Source organism: Hydra vulgaris, chromosome 14, assembly GCF_038396675.1.
Source record: "Hydra vulgaris chromosome 14, alternate assembly HydraT2T_AEP".
NCBI lineage: Eukaryota > Metazoa > Cnidaria > Hydrozoa > Anthoathecata > Hydridae > Hydra > Hydra vulgaris.
The window spans coordinates 42,012,501-42,030,220 of NC_088933.1; the positions used below are offsets into that span (position 1 = coordinate 42,012,501).

General features: G+C 29.6%; 1 protein-coding gene across 1 annotated transcript in view; it reads right to left on the reverse strand.

Annotated features, from left to right (window-relative positions):
- Window positions 1-878: 878 nt before the first annotated feature.
- Window positions 879-17,720, reverse strand: part of LOC101236287 (MTRF1L release factor glutamine methyltransferase) — a 42,059-nt gene continuing 25,217 nt past the window's right edge. The window contains exons 9-10 of the mRNA XM_065817139.1: window positions 6,235-6,348; window positions 879-1,023 (exon numbers count right to left, since the gene is read on the reverse strand). Of these exons, the coding sequence (XP_065673211.1) occupies window positions 990-1,023; window positions 6,235-6,348 (148 nt within the window). The 3' untranslated portion in view covers window positions 879-989. The remainder of the gene's footprint in view (window positions 1,024-6,234; window positions 6,349-17,720) is intronic.

Sequence of the window (17,720 nt, forward strand, 5' to 3'; positions counted from 1 at the left end):
AGATGATCTATTATTGCTATCCTTACTTATTTGATCAGTTGTGAAACAATAATATAATTTGAATGACAATTGTAAGCAATTCTTTTTTGTAGGGGGCGCCAAAAGTTTTTTGGTCTTTGAGTTAACTTCCAGACATGGAGCAAACTCCAAACATTTATGTTTATACTAATGTCAAATAAGGATACTTTGGAAAAAATTGCGATGATTGGAGTTTGGGAACAAAAAAGCCCCAAAATTTTGGCTCCCCTGCCCCAAACGTGAGAGCAACAAGTTGATGAATTATTTTTTGTACTATTTTCAAATAGACTTATATTCATCGATAAATTTTTAATTTTTTTTGAGTTATAAAATTAGAAGAGTTTAGAAATCGATAAATATGGCGAATAAAAAAATTAGGAATATTAAGAATTAAATTTTTTTTTAACGATATTTAAATACTATTCAAAATTTTAATAAAAAATTTGAAAGTTTGAATTGAATGTTTAAAAGAAAACCTAAAGATCAAAAAACAAGCTTTTTGATCTTAAGGTTTTCTTTCAAAAACACCTAAAATCTTCTAAATTAGAAGATTTTAGAAGGTGTTTTTGGAATTCAAGTATATTTTAGGAGAATTTAGGTCTTTTTAGGAGGTTTTATAAATATTAGGACATTTTAGGATTTCTTGGGAGGCGCTGCCATTCTGAATACATTTTTTTGAATCAGATTATCCAGATTTCCAGTAAGTTCGCCGCTAAGCAAAAATATTTTTAGGAACTTAAATTTCGATCTTCTTGGTTTAAAACAAAGTAAAATAATTGATCGTAAAATAATATTAATATGCTCCGCCTCCGCCTCTTTCCTATAATATGCTCCGCCTCCGGACTTTAAAAAGACAATAGTTTTAATCAACGCCTAATTTTTATCACCTTGTTAAAAGTTTTATAAAGCTTTGTACTTCTTTACGAAGTATTCAATAAAAAACAGGTTTTATCTTTTGTTGAACAGCTTTTCTACGAAGCACATTGAAGTTGACAAAATCTGGGCCTAAAGAAAATGAAAAATGATGTCACAAAAAAGAGATTTAATTAAATGATTAACCGAAAAAAAATTAAAGTAATAGTTTAAAATACTTAACTTTAAAAAGGGTATAAATTGCAACGTTATACAAGTAATGCCTAATAGAGTTCGGAAAAGAGTTGCGCACATTTTCCGAATCTGAGTTCGGAAAATATGCGCATATCTGCGCAGACGTCGGCGCCGACGTCTGCGCAGACACTTAACGGAAACGAAAAATTTAAATTATCTGAATCATATGTCTGATATTATTTTTGCATAATTATCTACTTTTTACAAGTTTTTTTATTACTTATCTGTTTCTTTTTGGTTTGAGCTACATATAATCAATCGATATAAACTTTTGTAAGTGTTTCTTACTACAATTTAAATCAATTTAGAATCAAGAATTCGTGTATTTTCGTCATTCAAAATGTTTAAAATGGAAAACATCAAAATTTCGAATTATTTGACAAATCTTGATCGAGAGAAACGTTCTGGCACTTGCTTAGCATGTAACAAAACTGTTCAATGGTCGAAGAAACGCCTTGCAGTGCTTAAAAGATCAACATGTCCAAACGCCAGTGTCAAGGAAAAAAGATTGTTTTCTAAGCGTAATTATGAATCGTCACATCTAATCAATGATTCTTAGCAAGTTCCGTCTACGTCTGATTCACCCACGCGTGTACATCTACCAATTAATGAAGAGCTCAAAAATGATATCGACACGAAGCTTGCTAGTTTCTTTTACCGTACGGGTATATCATTTCGTTTAGTCGAATCGGAGGCCTTTAAGGATTTCGTTAAGTCGCTCAATTCATCGTACTCATCTGTCATCCCGAATGCTAAAGCCTTATCAGGATCTCTGCTCGACGAACAATACACAAAATGTTCTACTTCTGTAAATGAAATTTTGAATTCTGAAACAAACTTAACACTGATGTCTGACGGCTGGACGAACATAAGAGGCGATCACATAGTGAATTTTTGTATTAAAGCGCCCGATCAGAAGCCTTTTTTTTACACCTCGATAAATACATCTGGAATCATTCAAAATTCATCTGCAGTTGCCGCGGCAATCTTACAAGTTATTAAGAAGATTGGCTCACAAAAATTTACCAGTTTCATAAGCGACAACGCTCCTGTTATGTAATCAGCGTGGAGGATCATCGAGGAGAAATATCCACACATCTCGGCTAGCGGATGCGGAGCTCATGGAGTCAACTTGCTTTTGAAGGACATAATTTCTACAACTGAGGCCACAAAAACAGTCAAAGATGCAGAGAAAACCATCAAATATGTGAAAAATCATCAAATTGTGAAAGCAAACTTTGATGAAAGACGCATTGCAGCAAATATTTCTCTTTCATTTTCCATGCCTGTGTCTACACGATGGTTTAGTTATTATAAATCAAAAGGTGCAATTCTCAATGAAATTATATTTACACTATATTTTAGTTTCTGTACCCCCACGATAACAGTCTTGTAATCTTTTATTATAAAACATTACTAGGCAATAGGGTTCGGACTGTCTGCGCATATCTGCGCAGACAGTCCGAACCCTAATGCCTAGTAATGTTTTATAATAAAAGATTACAAGACTGTTATCGTGGGGGTACAGAAACTAAAATCATTTCATATCACTACTGTGTTAAGCATATACTGCTGTGTTAAGCAAGAGGTTACAAATTAAACATTAGGGTATTGGGAGAAATTTTTTTTTTTTTCTTTTAAAGCTTAGGTAAAGACGTTTTTTTTATATAAAATTAAATTTGGAAGGACTCCTAAAAATTATTTTGATCGTACGAAGTTGACACCCTGACTTGCACCAGTCAAAAATGCATAAATCAATATTTGTTACGTATTTTAACATTCATTTTTAACTTCATAATGATTGCGATAAAATACTAAATGAAAATAATATTTTTAGTGAGTTATTAAATTGCATGCACCGTAATCCACACTTTTTATAGGACCCAGAAGAAGTCTTCAACTTTCAGTGAGGTTTTAAAGATTAAACGAACAAAGAATAAACCATTAATAATTCTTTAGATTTTTCTGTTTTGTTACAGAAATTCCACAATTTATAAATAGAGTTAGCGTCCCCTTCTATTTTTAAAAGTTAACATCTTAGATAAGCTTTTATAAAATTTAATTAAGTTGAAACATCTGGTATAGTATGTAAACTTATCCTTATAAATTTCTTATAATAAATTACAATATTTCTAGGGGTTATATATACCCTCGTTATTCAAGTAATATAAAAAAACCGTTAAAAAAAAAACAAATAATAAAACTTCAATGTAATGTGTTTTTGCGTCTTAAAAAAGAAAAATAAGGTTTCCAAAACGACGATGTGACGTAATCACCGTCGTCTTCATTCAAACCGCCTTTATTTGGAGAACACAGAAATACAGTTTCACCAGTGTTCTCCAAATGAAGGCGGTTTATTATAATTCAAACCTAATTTGGCTAAAAATATAACAAACTATTTAAAAAAAATCGTTTTAGATTTCAATGTTTTCTATGTAAATGTATATAAAGATTTTATACAGTGAATAAAGCCTTTTTGTCAACAAAAAACACGATTTAATTTTTAGGTAGAGGGTCTTATGTCTAACTTCAAATTGTTAAGCACGACTTTTAACTCGAATTTATAGGGGATAGGTAAAGTAGGATATACAGAGATAGACGTAGCTGAGTGTATATACATCGACCGTTATAAATAAGGATAGACCCAGTGAGTGCGCATACGTCGACTGAGATTTTGGGAGGTAGTCTAGCAAATAAGAGTTTGACAAGTGAGCCTACCTTTAAATACGTTCTTTTCGTCGAAAATGGCGGCATAAGTAACAAATATTTGTTACTTATGCTGAAATCTGGTGCTGAAATAAACACCTTAGATCATTACAAACTATATACGCAGCATATGCTATTTAAGAAAATTGCGAAGCAAACACAACAGTGCGCAGGCTGTGACGTCATTTTGTAGCAACGAATTTTTTTTTTTCGTAATACATTATTATAAACTGTTTACTTGTGGATTTAACTTAAATATATGAAATTTTTATTATTTTATTGTAATAAATTTGTACTTTAAAATTTTTTAAGGAATATTTTTTGGAACCTAACCGAATTCTCATTACTTTTATCGACTTTAACATTATCGTTACCGCTTCTTAAATTGATTTATCTGTTAACTCCACTGATACGTATTTTCCATGTCTATCCCTGTATTTCCACTTATACATATTTTTCAATCACAAAAATGTCAAAGTATATTGCAATAGATCCTCTGTATATGTTAAAAATTTAAAAGCCTAAATACATTCAATATAGTGTGTAATTAATTTAACAGTCATTGTGGAATTAATGAACCAATCAAATGCAATTGTATCGAAAAGTTAGTAATTAAAGGTGTACAAGTATTAAATGATTTTGATGGTTTTTTAATGCAGTTTTTGAAATTACATACCATATTTAGGTTCGGAAAATAATTTCTTTGAGATGACGTCCTTCTTGCTGGATACAAGTTTGGATCCTCTTCTGAAAATTACAGACGGCTCTCTCCAACATTTCATTCGGCACGGCTTCAATTTTCTGACAAATGGAATTCTTAATTCTTAAGGAGTGTGCGATGCTTGTTCATGTACACTTTTGATTTCAAATATCCCCACAAAAAGAAGTCACATATCGACAGGTCGGGTAAGCGAGGGGGCCAGTGAACATCACCAAATCTCGAAATCACATGTTCTGGGAACATTTGTCGAACCACTTCCATGGATGCTCTCGCCGTGTGAGCTGTGGCACCATCCTGCTGAAACCAAATGTCTCTCATACTCACTTGACGCCTTTCAAGTTCTGGAGGAAGGAAGTTGTTTAACATTTCAACGTAGCGAGCTGATGTAACAGTAACTGCAATTCCTTCCTCTTCAAAAAAATAGGGTCCAACAATCCCCAACTTTAAAATGCAGCACCACACTGTTACTTTTAAACTGTGCAGAGGTCTTTGGTGTAATTCTTGTGGGTTCTCCGATGCCCAATACCGACAGTTTTGAACATTGACGTAACCGTCAAGATGAAAATGTGCTTCATCACTCATGAAGACTGTAGCATCGGGATCTTCCGTAAACATTTCATCCATGACATACCCAGCGCTACAGCATGTCCTCTAGTCGATCGTCTAAGACTAGTAACAACTACCGTTCTGACTCGGTCTACATTTTACGGAGTACGAACTGAACGGGGAAGACTAGGTGGTTTCTTTTTCATCACAGAACCAGTACTTCTAAACGCTGCAACCCATCGGAGTACGGTATTTCGATCAGGCACTGCACCTTGACGTCCAACTCTAAAATATTGACGGAAAAGACGTTGCACTGCGACTACAGAATCATTGTTTCAAAAAAAACAGCCCGACAACGAACACACGATTTTGTACGCTCCAATGCTCCATAGCGACTGAAACGGCATTGTTTGCGCCGCCTGCCAACATTCGTTCAAGGTCAATAAATCCCCCTCCCGTCGCCGCGTACTAGCGGTTCGAAAAACATGGGTTTACTCATATACATATAAATATATATATATATATATATATATATATATATATATATATATATATATATATATATATATATATATATATATATATATATATATATATATATATATATATATATATATATATATATATATATATATGTATATATAACACACACACACACACATATATAAAAAAAAGTATCAAATGACTTTAAAGCAAAGTCACAGAAAACTTAAAGGTATTTTAAAGAACAGAAATTCGTTAAGCAATTTAAAGCACTTTTTTTTTACATTTAATATACGTTTTTTTTAGGCAACCAGTAAATTAGATTACAAATAAAAATAAATAAGTCACTTGAATACACCACAAAAATGAAAAAAAATATTTAATACGTATTGAATTGTGTCAAAAAATTGAAATAGTTTATACAAAAATATTCAATACTTATTGCATTGTGTCAAAAACTCGAAAATTTCCAAAGTGCATAAAAGAAAAATTTTGTGTTGTGTCATTGTTCTTACCACAAAGTAAAGTTATATGCACAAAGCATGTTTGCTTCAACGATCCCATTTCATTAAAAGTTATATCTATACTTTTTAATGGTCTAAACTAAATACTTTACCAAATAAGTAACAAACTAAACGTATTATTGAACATACCTATTGTAACAATCGTTGAAAGTTAAAACAAACTTTAAACCAATTGAAGGATTTGAAAGTACAAATTCTTCTATCATTGAAGGATGAGAAACATCAACTTCAAGCCACACGTACCTAAAAATATTCTATAGTAATTCATATATTTGTGTTTAAAAATCCATATATGGCTGTTTAAAAATGACAATAATAAAAAAAAATTTAGTTTAAGCTTGGAAAACCCAAACTAATTTTTTTTTTTCCTGTGGGGGCCCTAAAATTACCCCCTTGCTAAATGGTCTGGATCAACCAATATAAAAAAACTTAGAAATCACCCCCCGGCTTCTTCCTTGGCGATATTCTAGTAAAATTGATTTAAAAAAATTAATGCCGAATGCATTCTGTGTAAAGTTTAAGAAAAGTTTAAGTGTATTATATAAAAATTGGTGATTGTGACTTTTTTTAATCAACTTAAACTGCTTGTCAAAAATATTAAAGTTACAATTAATTATATATTTAAAAAAAAAAAAGCCACAGATATATAACGCAAATATATATATATATACAGCTGGCCAAAAGTTTGGAACACGCTTGCATTTTTGAAGGAAACGACACATTTTGTGTAATAACATAGCAACATATATTTTATATAACTACCATAACAATACGAAATTAATCTACAGTCAGGTCATTAAAAATCCACAGTTAGTATTTTGTATATTGTCCCCGACTCTTCAGAACAGCTTCTATATGCCTGGGCATCGAGGTCACCAAATTCTCACAATACTGCTGACTCACTTGGCTTTTTTTTGCAGCACGATAGCACCGGAGATTAAAATCGTTTACCAATCGCCTCCTGATTGTTCGGGACCTTGGTGGGTCATAAAAAAAAGCCAAGCTGACCGCTAAAAACATCAAAGACCGCTTAGCCTTCTGCAGGAAGTACCGGCACTGGGTGGCAGAAAACTGGAGGAACGTGATGTTTTCGGACGAAGCTACCTTCACTCAGTTTTAATCAAAGTCATGTCGTGTTAGGAAACCACCAAATCAATGTTTCAAAGCCAGATATGTAACACCAACGGTAAAGAAGTCACCTACGGTCATGGTTTGGGCAAGCTTTAGCGCTGCGGGCAGGGGAGGTATCTGGTTCATGCCACGAAATATTACAATTAGTGAATCCATTTTTTTGTAAAAAACTGAATTCCGGATTTTCGGAATTACAGGAGATGAAATCCGGAATTCCGGTTTAATTCCGGAATTATTATAGAAGAATTTAAAAAATATAAAGAAAAGAAAGTACATTATTTTTTAACATAAATGTATTTAGTTCAAAACAATAAAATTAAAACAAATTACAAAATAAGGAAATATTTCATACTAATATATTTTTGAACTACATAAATAAAATTGCAAAATGAAAGTTCAATTTTCATTTTGATTTTTGAAAAAGCTTCTTAAAAAGCACAAAGTATCCAATGTTTTGTCGTTGAGCCTTGATCGAATTTTTGTTGAAAATGCTCCTGCAGCGGAAAAAGCGCGCTCTGACTCCACATTAGTTGGTGGAATTGTTAATAAACTTTTGTAAAGATCTTCCAAAAGCATTCCGCGGGATCCCCCTTCATCCCAAAATTTGCGAATTTCGGAATGAATCGATGATTTTTGTAGAACTTTTGACCGTGATTCCGAGAGTGATTCCTTTATCTTTTGCTGAAGAATTTCCTGCAAGGATAACTGAGTTTCCAATGATTCGATAGGTTTATCGTCATCCATTTTAGTAGACTCAGATACTGTCGGGTCTATTTCTAATACTACTTCACCACTAAGTCTTTGGATTAGGGATATGATAATTTTGGTTATTTCAGTTTTCGAGCGACGCAAAATGTTCTTGTGAATTTTGGTTTTACCCCCATTATGCAAATATTGAAGAACATCGGATACCACAGTTCTTCTTCGATTAATTTGAACTTCAAACTCTTTTTTCATTTCACGGCCAATTTCTTCATTCTCATCAAAATTTTCTAACACAAACGTAAATGTTGCATCCGCAGAAAGTAAATTTGCATCAGCACGGCATAACGCGTCTACGGCTAATTTTATAGGCTTCAAATTTCTAGAAATTGTAGATATTATATTCCATTCTGAATCATTCAAAAATGTATCCGCTTTGATATCAATTATTGCCTTTTTTATTGAACTTTTCAAAAGATTAAAACGTTCTAAAATGGACATCAGGCTACTCCATCTAGTCTTCGAATCAAGCAATAGCTGCAATTCCTTTTCATGATCTTCCTTCACATTTTTTTGCAACACTTCATTTTTTAAAGGGGAACGTCGAAACATTCGAACAATTACCCGAACTTTCATGATTACATTTTGCAATGTAAACTTTTCAGTAATTTCTACATCACATTCATTTCTCGTCCCCACTTGCATTCCTTCATCATCACTTAAATCTTCTTCATCAGAGTCCAGATCTAGGACACTCTCATAATCATCTTCATCTACCTCTTTCTCTGTTTGTTTGTAGATCACATTTACAATTGCAATCTGAATTGCATGAGCAAAACACAAAATTTGTTCGCATGGTAATAATCTACCCACTTTTTGCATCATAGAAGCACCATCAGTTACAATACACGAAATATCGTTCCTTATATTTAACTGAAATGATTCTAACTTGTCCTCTAACAATTTTACACAATTTTCAGCCGCAAATCGACCATTAATTCGAGAAAGAACCAAATTCCAGATATTTTTCGACCCATGAACGTTAACATTCATATAACGTCTATTTCGAGAGGACGTCCACTCGTCCAATGTTAGACTAAAGCATAAATTCTTTTTTAATTGATTAATTTCAGCAATTTGCAATTGTTTAAATTTTTTAGTATAATCCATCACGACTTTCTGTATGCTGGTGGGTGATTTTGGAATATCACCGAATCCACGCATTGTTAAACATTTTCTTAAATCGTTTGACGTACAAAAAACACGAAACGGTAAACCATCAGAAGCAATCATTCTAGCTACTACGGCAGGAAAAATTTCATCTTTTTTGACTTGAAAAAATCAATGATCGTGTTCGTTTTTCTGGTTGTGCTCACAACACTATCGTTACTGTCAGATGTAGACGCTGTTGTATTTTCATCAAACTTTCGCTTGTTCAAAACTGTGTTGTGTTTAGAACGAAGATGTGTGTGCATGGGAGTTGTACATCCACCCAATATCTTTAAAACTTGCTTGCATTACATGCATTTCGCCACCTGATTTGTTTTCCCTCGTAGAAAACATTTCCACACTGAATTTGATGAGCTTTCTTTTGAAATGTCCATAAAAGTTTCTTCAGATTTATCTACCATACTTGGGTTGGGATTTAAAACAATAACAATGTAAGTCTACAAAATTTTTGAAACATAAAATTAATATGACTTACTTTGTCTGCTCTGCATACAATTTAATTTCTTAATGTTAATATTTCATTTAAAAAAAAATTTTTTAATGCATTTGCAGTAGCCTAAGCCTACTAAAATTTAAATTTTTTGAATTTATAACAATGAAAGTACACAATGCTGCCATCTATAGTAAAAGTTCTTCTAAATTCGAAATTCTGAAAAATTTCAAAAAAAAACTTTTGTTTTGTTTTTATATTATGTATTTATTCCGTTTTAAAAATTTTAATTTTTATTACTAAAAACTGTTGTATTATACTACTGAGGATGACAACTTTGTTGTTGAAAAACGTTTTTAGTAATAAAAATTAAAATTTTTAGAACGGAAGAAATACATAATATAAAAACAAAACAAAAGTTTTTTTTGAAATTTTTATAAAAACAGTTCTAAATAATTTCAAAAATAAAATAAGAATTAAATAATCGAAATTCTAAATTCGAAAAATCCGGAATTTGCGTTTTTGAATTCCGGATTTTTAAAAATTCAAAATATGACGGAATTCCGGAATTCCGAATTTCCAAAATCCGGATTTGGATTCACTAATTACAATCAATGGTCAGGTCTACCTTAGTATCCTACAAAAGAAACTTCCCCATCATATGGGGATACTCAATTGCACCACATTTCAGCATGATGGTGCTCCTTGCCATCAAACAAGGGCAGTGAGTAGTTGGCTTCGGGATGATGATATAGCTGAGGAGGACCACGTGTGATGAGCAATACAGGCCCTTCAGATGAGACGATCAGCTGATAATGAAGTTACACGTGGTCTTCCAGATCTTTTGTGTGAATCCAGTGTACCTAACTCTGTTGCTCTAGCAATCCCTTTGATGACTGCCGATCGGGACACCCCAGAATGGCTGAAACTCTCTTTTTAAAGAAGTTTTGCTGGTGGAGCACCATAATTTGCGCACATTTCGCGACTGACAACTCCTTTTCACTTGCCATTAGAAGATTATGGGTCGGAATATCTGCAAACACACCCAGAACAAAATCGTGAATTGCTAATATTTATTAATATTTAATTAACTACTAAGTAAAACAAGGTAAATTGAACATAAAAATCATCCTTTATTCCTTCTAAAATATAATTTATAATTTCTACCTGTTTGAAATGATTCCAAAATATGGACGTAAAATAAAGTCGTATTTAGAGTCCAAAAATAGAAATTTCTAACCTGTAAAGCGTGTTAGCAGACGTTTACACATGCACGTGAATCAATCTAAGAACGTAAACAAGTCAGACACTGCTTAAGAAATTTATAGCTTTACACATGATTGGTTGTGTCTCTCATCATGAACAACGGCTGATACTGAAATCATTGGAACATTGATTGTATAAGCTATAAATATCTTTGTATTCAAGCGTAAGATAGGAAACAACACTCATTCTGTAGCTTGTGTTCTATATTTCAACAACTGACACTAATTTGTGCAAATGAGTCATTGCTGCATAGTCTATAACCGCCGAAAATGGTTAAAACGCCGAAAATGCAAGGATGTTCCAAACTTTTGGCCAAAGCTGTATATATATATATATATATATATATATATATATATATATCGTCAGCCCGGAATACAATATATATATATATATATATATATATATATATATATATATATATATATATATATATATATATTATATATATATCGTCAGCCCGGAATACAAGTATCGTATTCGACATTTTTGAAAAAAATAACTTATATACGCAAATTTTCTATTTTTTGTTACTTATTTAAAAAAAAATTATCCAATAGCTCAATTAAATTTTTTTCCAATATAGTTAAGTAGGTCATTTGTCGTAAATAAACTTTTTATACGAGACGCTCGTCGTACATTTGTTGTACTTAGCGTAGACCATTAGTAGCGTTCTATTTGCTCACGTGACTTAAGATTTAACTACGTATATTCACTAGTTTACTTTTTAACATATATTTTTTGTAAATAAAAAGTAATGCATTCCATTGATTTTTTAATATTAAATTATTTTTTGTTTTCTTTGAATTGAATTGAAATGTTCAGTAAAAAAAATTATTACTCGTAATCAGAAGAACTAAACAATATTTATAAAATCGTTTTTTTGTAAAGATAAATAACAAGTATGGAATATTTTATAACAAATATGAAGTATTTTATGGCTTCTGATGCTGATAATCTGATACCAATAGTATTGAAGCCTAACCACCAAATGGGGGAAGAAATTCCTTGATATGTATCCCTAATAACTCATCTTTTTCTTTTATTGTCATTTCTCCTAACAATCAAAAGGAAATATAAAATACTTGTGCAAAGATTTTATTATAATACTTTTTGTGCTCGAATAGTTTTCAAGAGATAATTATTTTTACATTCTAAATAAACTTATGAAATTTCTTTTAGAAATTTCAAGAATTTATTTAGAATGTAAAAGTTCATTAGAAGCTGAGCTTGTAAATTATTCTTTCTAAAAACTTTAGATACCAGTGAAAGAGGAATTTACTATAATTTTAATAACGTGGTAAATAAAGTAAGTGGACTACCAAGGTCCCCAAAGAGGGGAAAAATGGTTTGTAGAAAAACTGATTGTTTAATTGTACTCAATGAGTCGTCATTGAGTACAATTAAAATGTGCATGTTGTTCACACAAGCTTACCCAGAGTTCAATGTAAAAAAAGATGTTTATTATTCAACTTTTAATTTTGGTTTAATTTGGCATTTCATAAACCAAAGAAAGATTCGTGTGATTTATGTCAAGAGTATAAAAACAAAGAAGATGATCAAAAAATACTAAAGCATAGAGGAGTAAGCTATTAACTAGAAAAAAAAAAGTGGCCTAGCTAAAGTTGCAAATGGAGAATGAAAAGCCACAGCAGTTATAACTTTTAATTTAGAAAAAGCATTTCTCCTTCCAATTGCTAATATTTTTCATTCTATTATAAAAGAAAATTAAATTGCTATAATTTCACAGTCCACTGTTCATTGAATAACAAACTTATTGTGCAATTTGGAATGAATCTATGGCTGGTAGAGGTGCAAATAAATTTGCAAGTTGTCTGTATAAACTATTAAAGTTAATTGTTCAAGACTGTCCTAATAAATCAATTAATCTATTTTGTGGTCTGATTCTTGTGTTCCCAAGAATAAAAACTCAATTGTGTATATGGCAAAATGAAAGCGAAACATCACTCATTGAACAGAAGTATAGTGAACCTGGTCATAGTTCAGTACAGAATATTGACACTGCGCATAGTATGATTGAGAAAAAATTAATTCATTATGAGATTTACAGTCCTCCAACCTTATTCAAATTACTGTCATCCATTGAAAAACTTCTGGAGTAGAATTAAAAGTTATACATATGTACAAAGATGACTTCAAAAACTTAAAACTTGCTTCCAAGTCTTTATATATCCATAAAGTACCTTTTGCAAAAGTAAAACTAATGTGTCATGAAAAATATCTACCTTTTCATATTAAATTCAAAAAATAGTTCTCAGGTCCGTTAATTGAAGAAAGATTTTTAAAAGGTACTCCTCAGAGAAAGAATAAACAGAAAGTTAAAGTTCTGAAAGAATTTCCTCCATTAAAAAATAATTTAACACGTTAATTGCTCTCAGATAAAAAAATTAATGATCTTGAGTCAATGATAAAATATTCTGTTGGTGATGATCTTGAATTTTATAATACTTTTTTTAAGTCACTGAACAATTAAATATATCACTTAGTAAAATGTTTTAATAAACATTGTATATATTTATTTCTATATTGTAAAAAAAAAGGTACACTAATGAAAATGATTGTTTTTTATATTTAAGGTTTAATTTATATCATTTTTCACAGACAAATTAAAAGATTTGTGTGATAAATTAGTTATTTTATTTTTCGTTTATTTGAAAATAAATAATATTAATAAAAATTGCCTAATGTAAAAAAAGAAAAATTGTGAATATTTAGTTATTTATAAATTGAGTGAGTGAATTTTGTATAAGAAGCTTATTAATTTCTATATAAGAAGCTTGAAGATGTATATTTCTGCATAAAACTGTATATTTCTAAATATAATGCCGATAAATTGGTTAGCGGGAATGAATTAAAGAAAAAAAATGCGAAGGACAGTGAAACTTAAATCATTCTAAAGTTATAAGTCATTGTTAGTTACAATATAAGTAAATTTAACCTTAATTCACCTACTATCAAATTAATTGCATCTATGACAATTGTATTTCGACAGATGTTCTGATTTCGAAATATATTTGTCGTATTTGAAAAACAGTGCTCTTAGTTACGGGGGAAGTTTTTTTTTATTTGTTTTTTTAACAATTTAAACAAAAACTTATATTTATTTTAGTCAACTTTGTTAAACTTCAACATGTAATTAAATTTACTTAGTGAAATTTTGTACTTTAAACTTTGAATGCAAATTTCTCAATTTAAACACAGTGTCGTATACGACACTTGTATTCCGGGCTGACGATATATATATATATATATATATATATATATATATATATATATATATATATATATATAATATATATATATATATATATATATATACATATATATATATATATATATATATATATATACATATATATATATATATATATATATATACATATATATATATATATATATAGTCAGCCCGGAATACGAGTGTCGTATACGACACTGTGTTTAAATTGAGAAATTAGTTAGTATATAGATGCCTGGTGTTGCATCTCTTCGTCAATATACTTTATAATCAATGATTGACTAATTTACAGTAATATTGAATTTGTAAAAACATAAAAAAAAAAAAAAAAAAATTATTATTGATTGTAAATTTATTGATTCTAAATAAAATCAAATTCAAATTCATATATATATATATATATATATATATATATATATATATATATATATATATATATATATATATATATATATATATATATATATATATATATATATATATATATATATATGTATATATGTATATATATATATATATATATATATATATATATATATATATATATATATATACATATATATATATACACATATATATACATACAAACATATATATATATATGTATATAAATATATATATATATATATATATTTGCGTTTTGCATAAAAATCTGAACTAAGTGCTAAGTAAGTAAATTTTAAAAATTAAAACATTTCATTTTTTGCTTCTTTTCTTCCAAAGTTTTAATAAAGTCAGCCATTATGGTAGTCAAAATAATATATTTACGGCTTTTTTCCAGATATAATTATTATTTTCCAACATGGCGGCAGAATTTAAAATGTGTTCTTGTGCAGTTTGCTTGACAAATAAAGGTATCAGATCAAAATGTCTAACGCCTATAACATCCTCAGTATGTGAAAAAATTCAGCAGTCTTGTTTGTCAAGGTTCGTGTTTCGGAGTTAGAGAGTTGAGAGAGGGTTATAACCACTATTAAGTAGCCTCCTCATCTGTAGTGGCCTTGAGGAGGTATATATAATATATAACAAGAAATATATATATATATATATATATATATATATTACTTAAAAAAATTATATATATATATATATAATTTTTATCATAATGATAACTTGAATCAAGTAATCATTATGATAAAAATTATCTTTACATAAAGCATGTTGTTATTATTATTTGGTTTTCTCAAATAAATATGTTTTTGTTTTGTTTATCCAAAGCTTTTGATAAATATATATAAATATGTATATTTATGTAACATACATATACATACTTATACATATACACATATAAAAGTTATATAATACGCTTTAGGTAGAAAAGGAAATGTATTCGATAGTAAATAATGTATTTTATGTCAATGGAAGTACTATTAGACGAACCTCTTCACTGCTAGGTATTCAGACAAATTTTGAACCAGAGCCAAATATTTTAGACACAACTGAGAAAATCTGTGAGATTTGCTATTTAAATCTTAGAATAATTAATATTATGATTTTATAACTTAAATAAAGTTCATTAAAATATATTGTTATATATGTTTTATATATTGAATAAAACTGTAATGTATGTTTTAAATAGTTTTATTGTTTTATTTTTTATGCAATTTTCAGTTACTTTAAAATAGTTATAAAATTCTCACTGTTAATTTTAGGCAGAAGAGTTTCTCACGATTGTTGCAAAAGTAAAGTTGTGAGCAATATCATAGATATCAGTGAGTCACTTGGAGAGAAAAATGCAGAAGTAGCATCTGGATTGTTAAAACGTAAAATGGAACATGAAAACATTGTAAGCAGTGAGCAGTTCATGTTGTCTACGGGAGGAAATCTTCTCTCAGTTACAGTTGGAGTAAATAAAATTTAAGTCAAAAAGAAAGAAAGATCCAGATCTCATTCCAAACCATTATGGAGCTATCGAAAGTATTAGAACTTTCTAAAAACAAAACAAAAAAAACTATGTTCTACTTTACGCAAAGTGTAACTGGTGTTGTAGAATTAAGCATTAAAATAAAATTGACTGAATTGCAGGAAACTCAAGATACTTTATATGAGTGTAAAACAAAGGAACTTGTTGACGGAGATCAGACAGTTGTTAGAGATATAGTTTATGTCAAAAATACAACAGAATTTATTAAATTTATAACTGAAGAAAGAGGTATTGATAATCTTAATGCAATGGTAAGAATTTCTATCGATGGTAGTCAAAACTTTTTAAAAATTATCATTAATGTTTTTGATCCAAAAATCATTATTCTTCATCTAAAATATATGAAGATTCTGGTGTAAAACGTTGTTATATTCTTGGCATTGTGGAGTTGGTTTCAGAGGAAAACGGCAATCTACAAAAATTATTGGCTCCTCTGAATCTTGAAGAAGTGAACTTTAGTCTTGCATTTGATTTAAAGTGTGCAAACAGTATTTTTGGACTTTCTAGTCACTCTGGCAAATATGCCTGTTTGTATTGCTCACTAGAAAAATTTAGAACTTTGGGCTCCATAAACTTATTTATGATCAATATGTATGTGATGGAAGAAAAAGATTGAAAATGCAGGAATACAAAAATGCTATAAATCCTCGTTTAATTTACTAACAAGAACATCAAGAAAATTTTCTTGAACACATTGCTCCTCCCCCTGAGCTCCACATTATGATGGGAGTAGATAAACTTTGTACTTTGCTTTTGTGTATTTGGCCAGCTTTTCAAAATTGGTTGAAAACACATTACATACTAATAAGAGGGTATCATGGTGTAGGTTTAGATGGAAAGAATGCTAATAGATTTATATCCCTGTTAGATGTTTTAGAGAGAGATATCGCCATAATTGCAGTAACTAATATTTTACCGATAATTAATTGTTTGCTTAAATTTTCATTAGTAAAATCAGCAGTATTTGGTTTGGAACTGGATACAGATATTTCTGTTAAAATTGAAGACTTCAAAAGTTCATTTTTTAGTCTTTAACTGTATACCAAAGATATTTTTGACTATAATGTAACAGTTTTGTGGAAAATACTTATTTTAGTGTGTCACATTCTCTTTTTTGTAGAACACAATAATATTAGCTTAGGTAATTATGCAGAACAATGTGGTGAAGCTGTTCATCACAAACTTAAAAAAACTTGGGTAAACTATAAAAGAACTATTAGACATAAAAATTATGCAGAAAAGCTTAAATCTGCTGTAGTGAATTTTAATTTAAACAAACAATAGTGAAAATATCATGTGTTATAAATGTATTTGTTATATGTGTTTTTTGTAAATATATTAGATGGCTTATTATGGAATATTAATGGCTTAATTTGACTACCATAATGGATGACATTATTGAAACTTTGGAAGAAAAGAAGCAAAATGATGTTTTAATTTTTAAAATTTACACACTTAGCACTTAGTTCAGATTTTTTTGGCAACAAAAATTGTGTTTACTATTGCATATGATTGATTTGATGCAAAAAAATTGGGTGTGGGGAGAGTTTCAACCTTGTGGTCAATTTGATGAACAGTGATATGTATATATATATATATATATATATATATATATATATATATATATATATATATATATATATATATATATATATATATATATATATATATATATATAT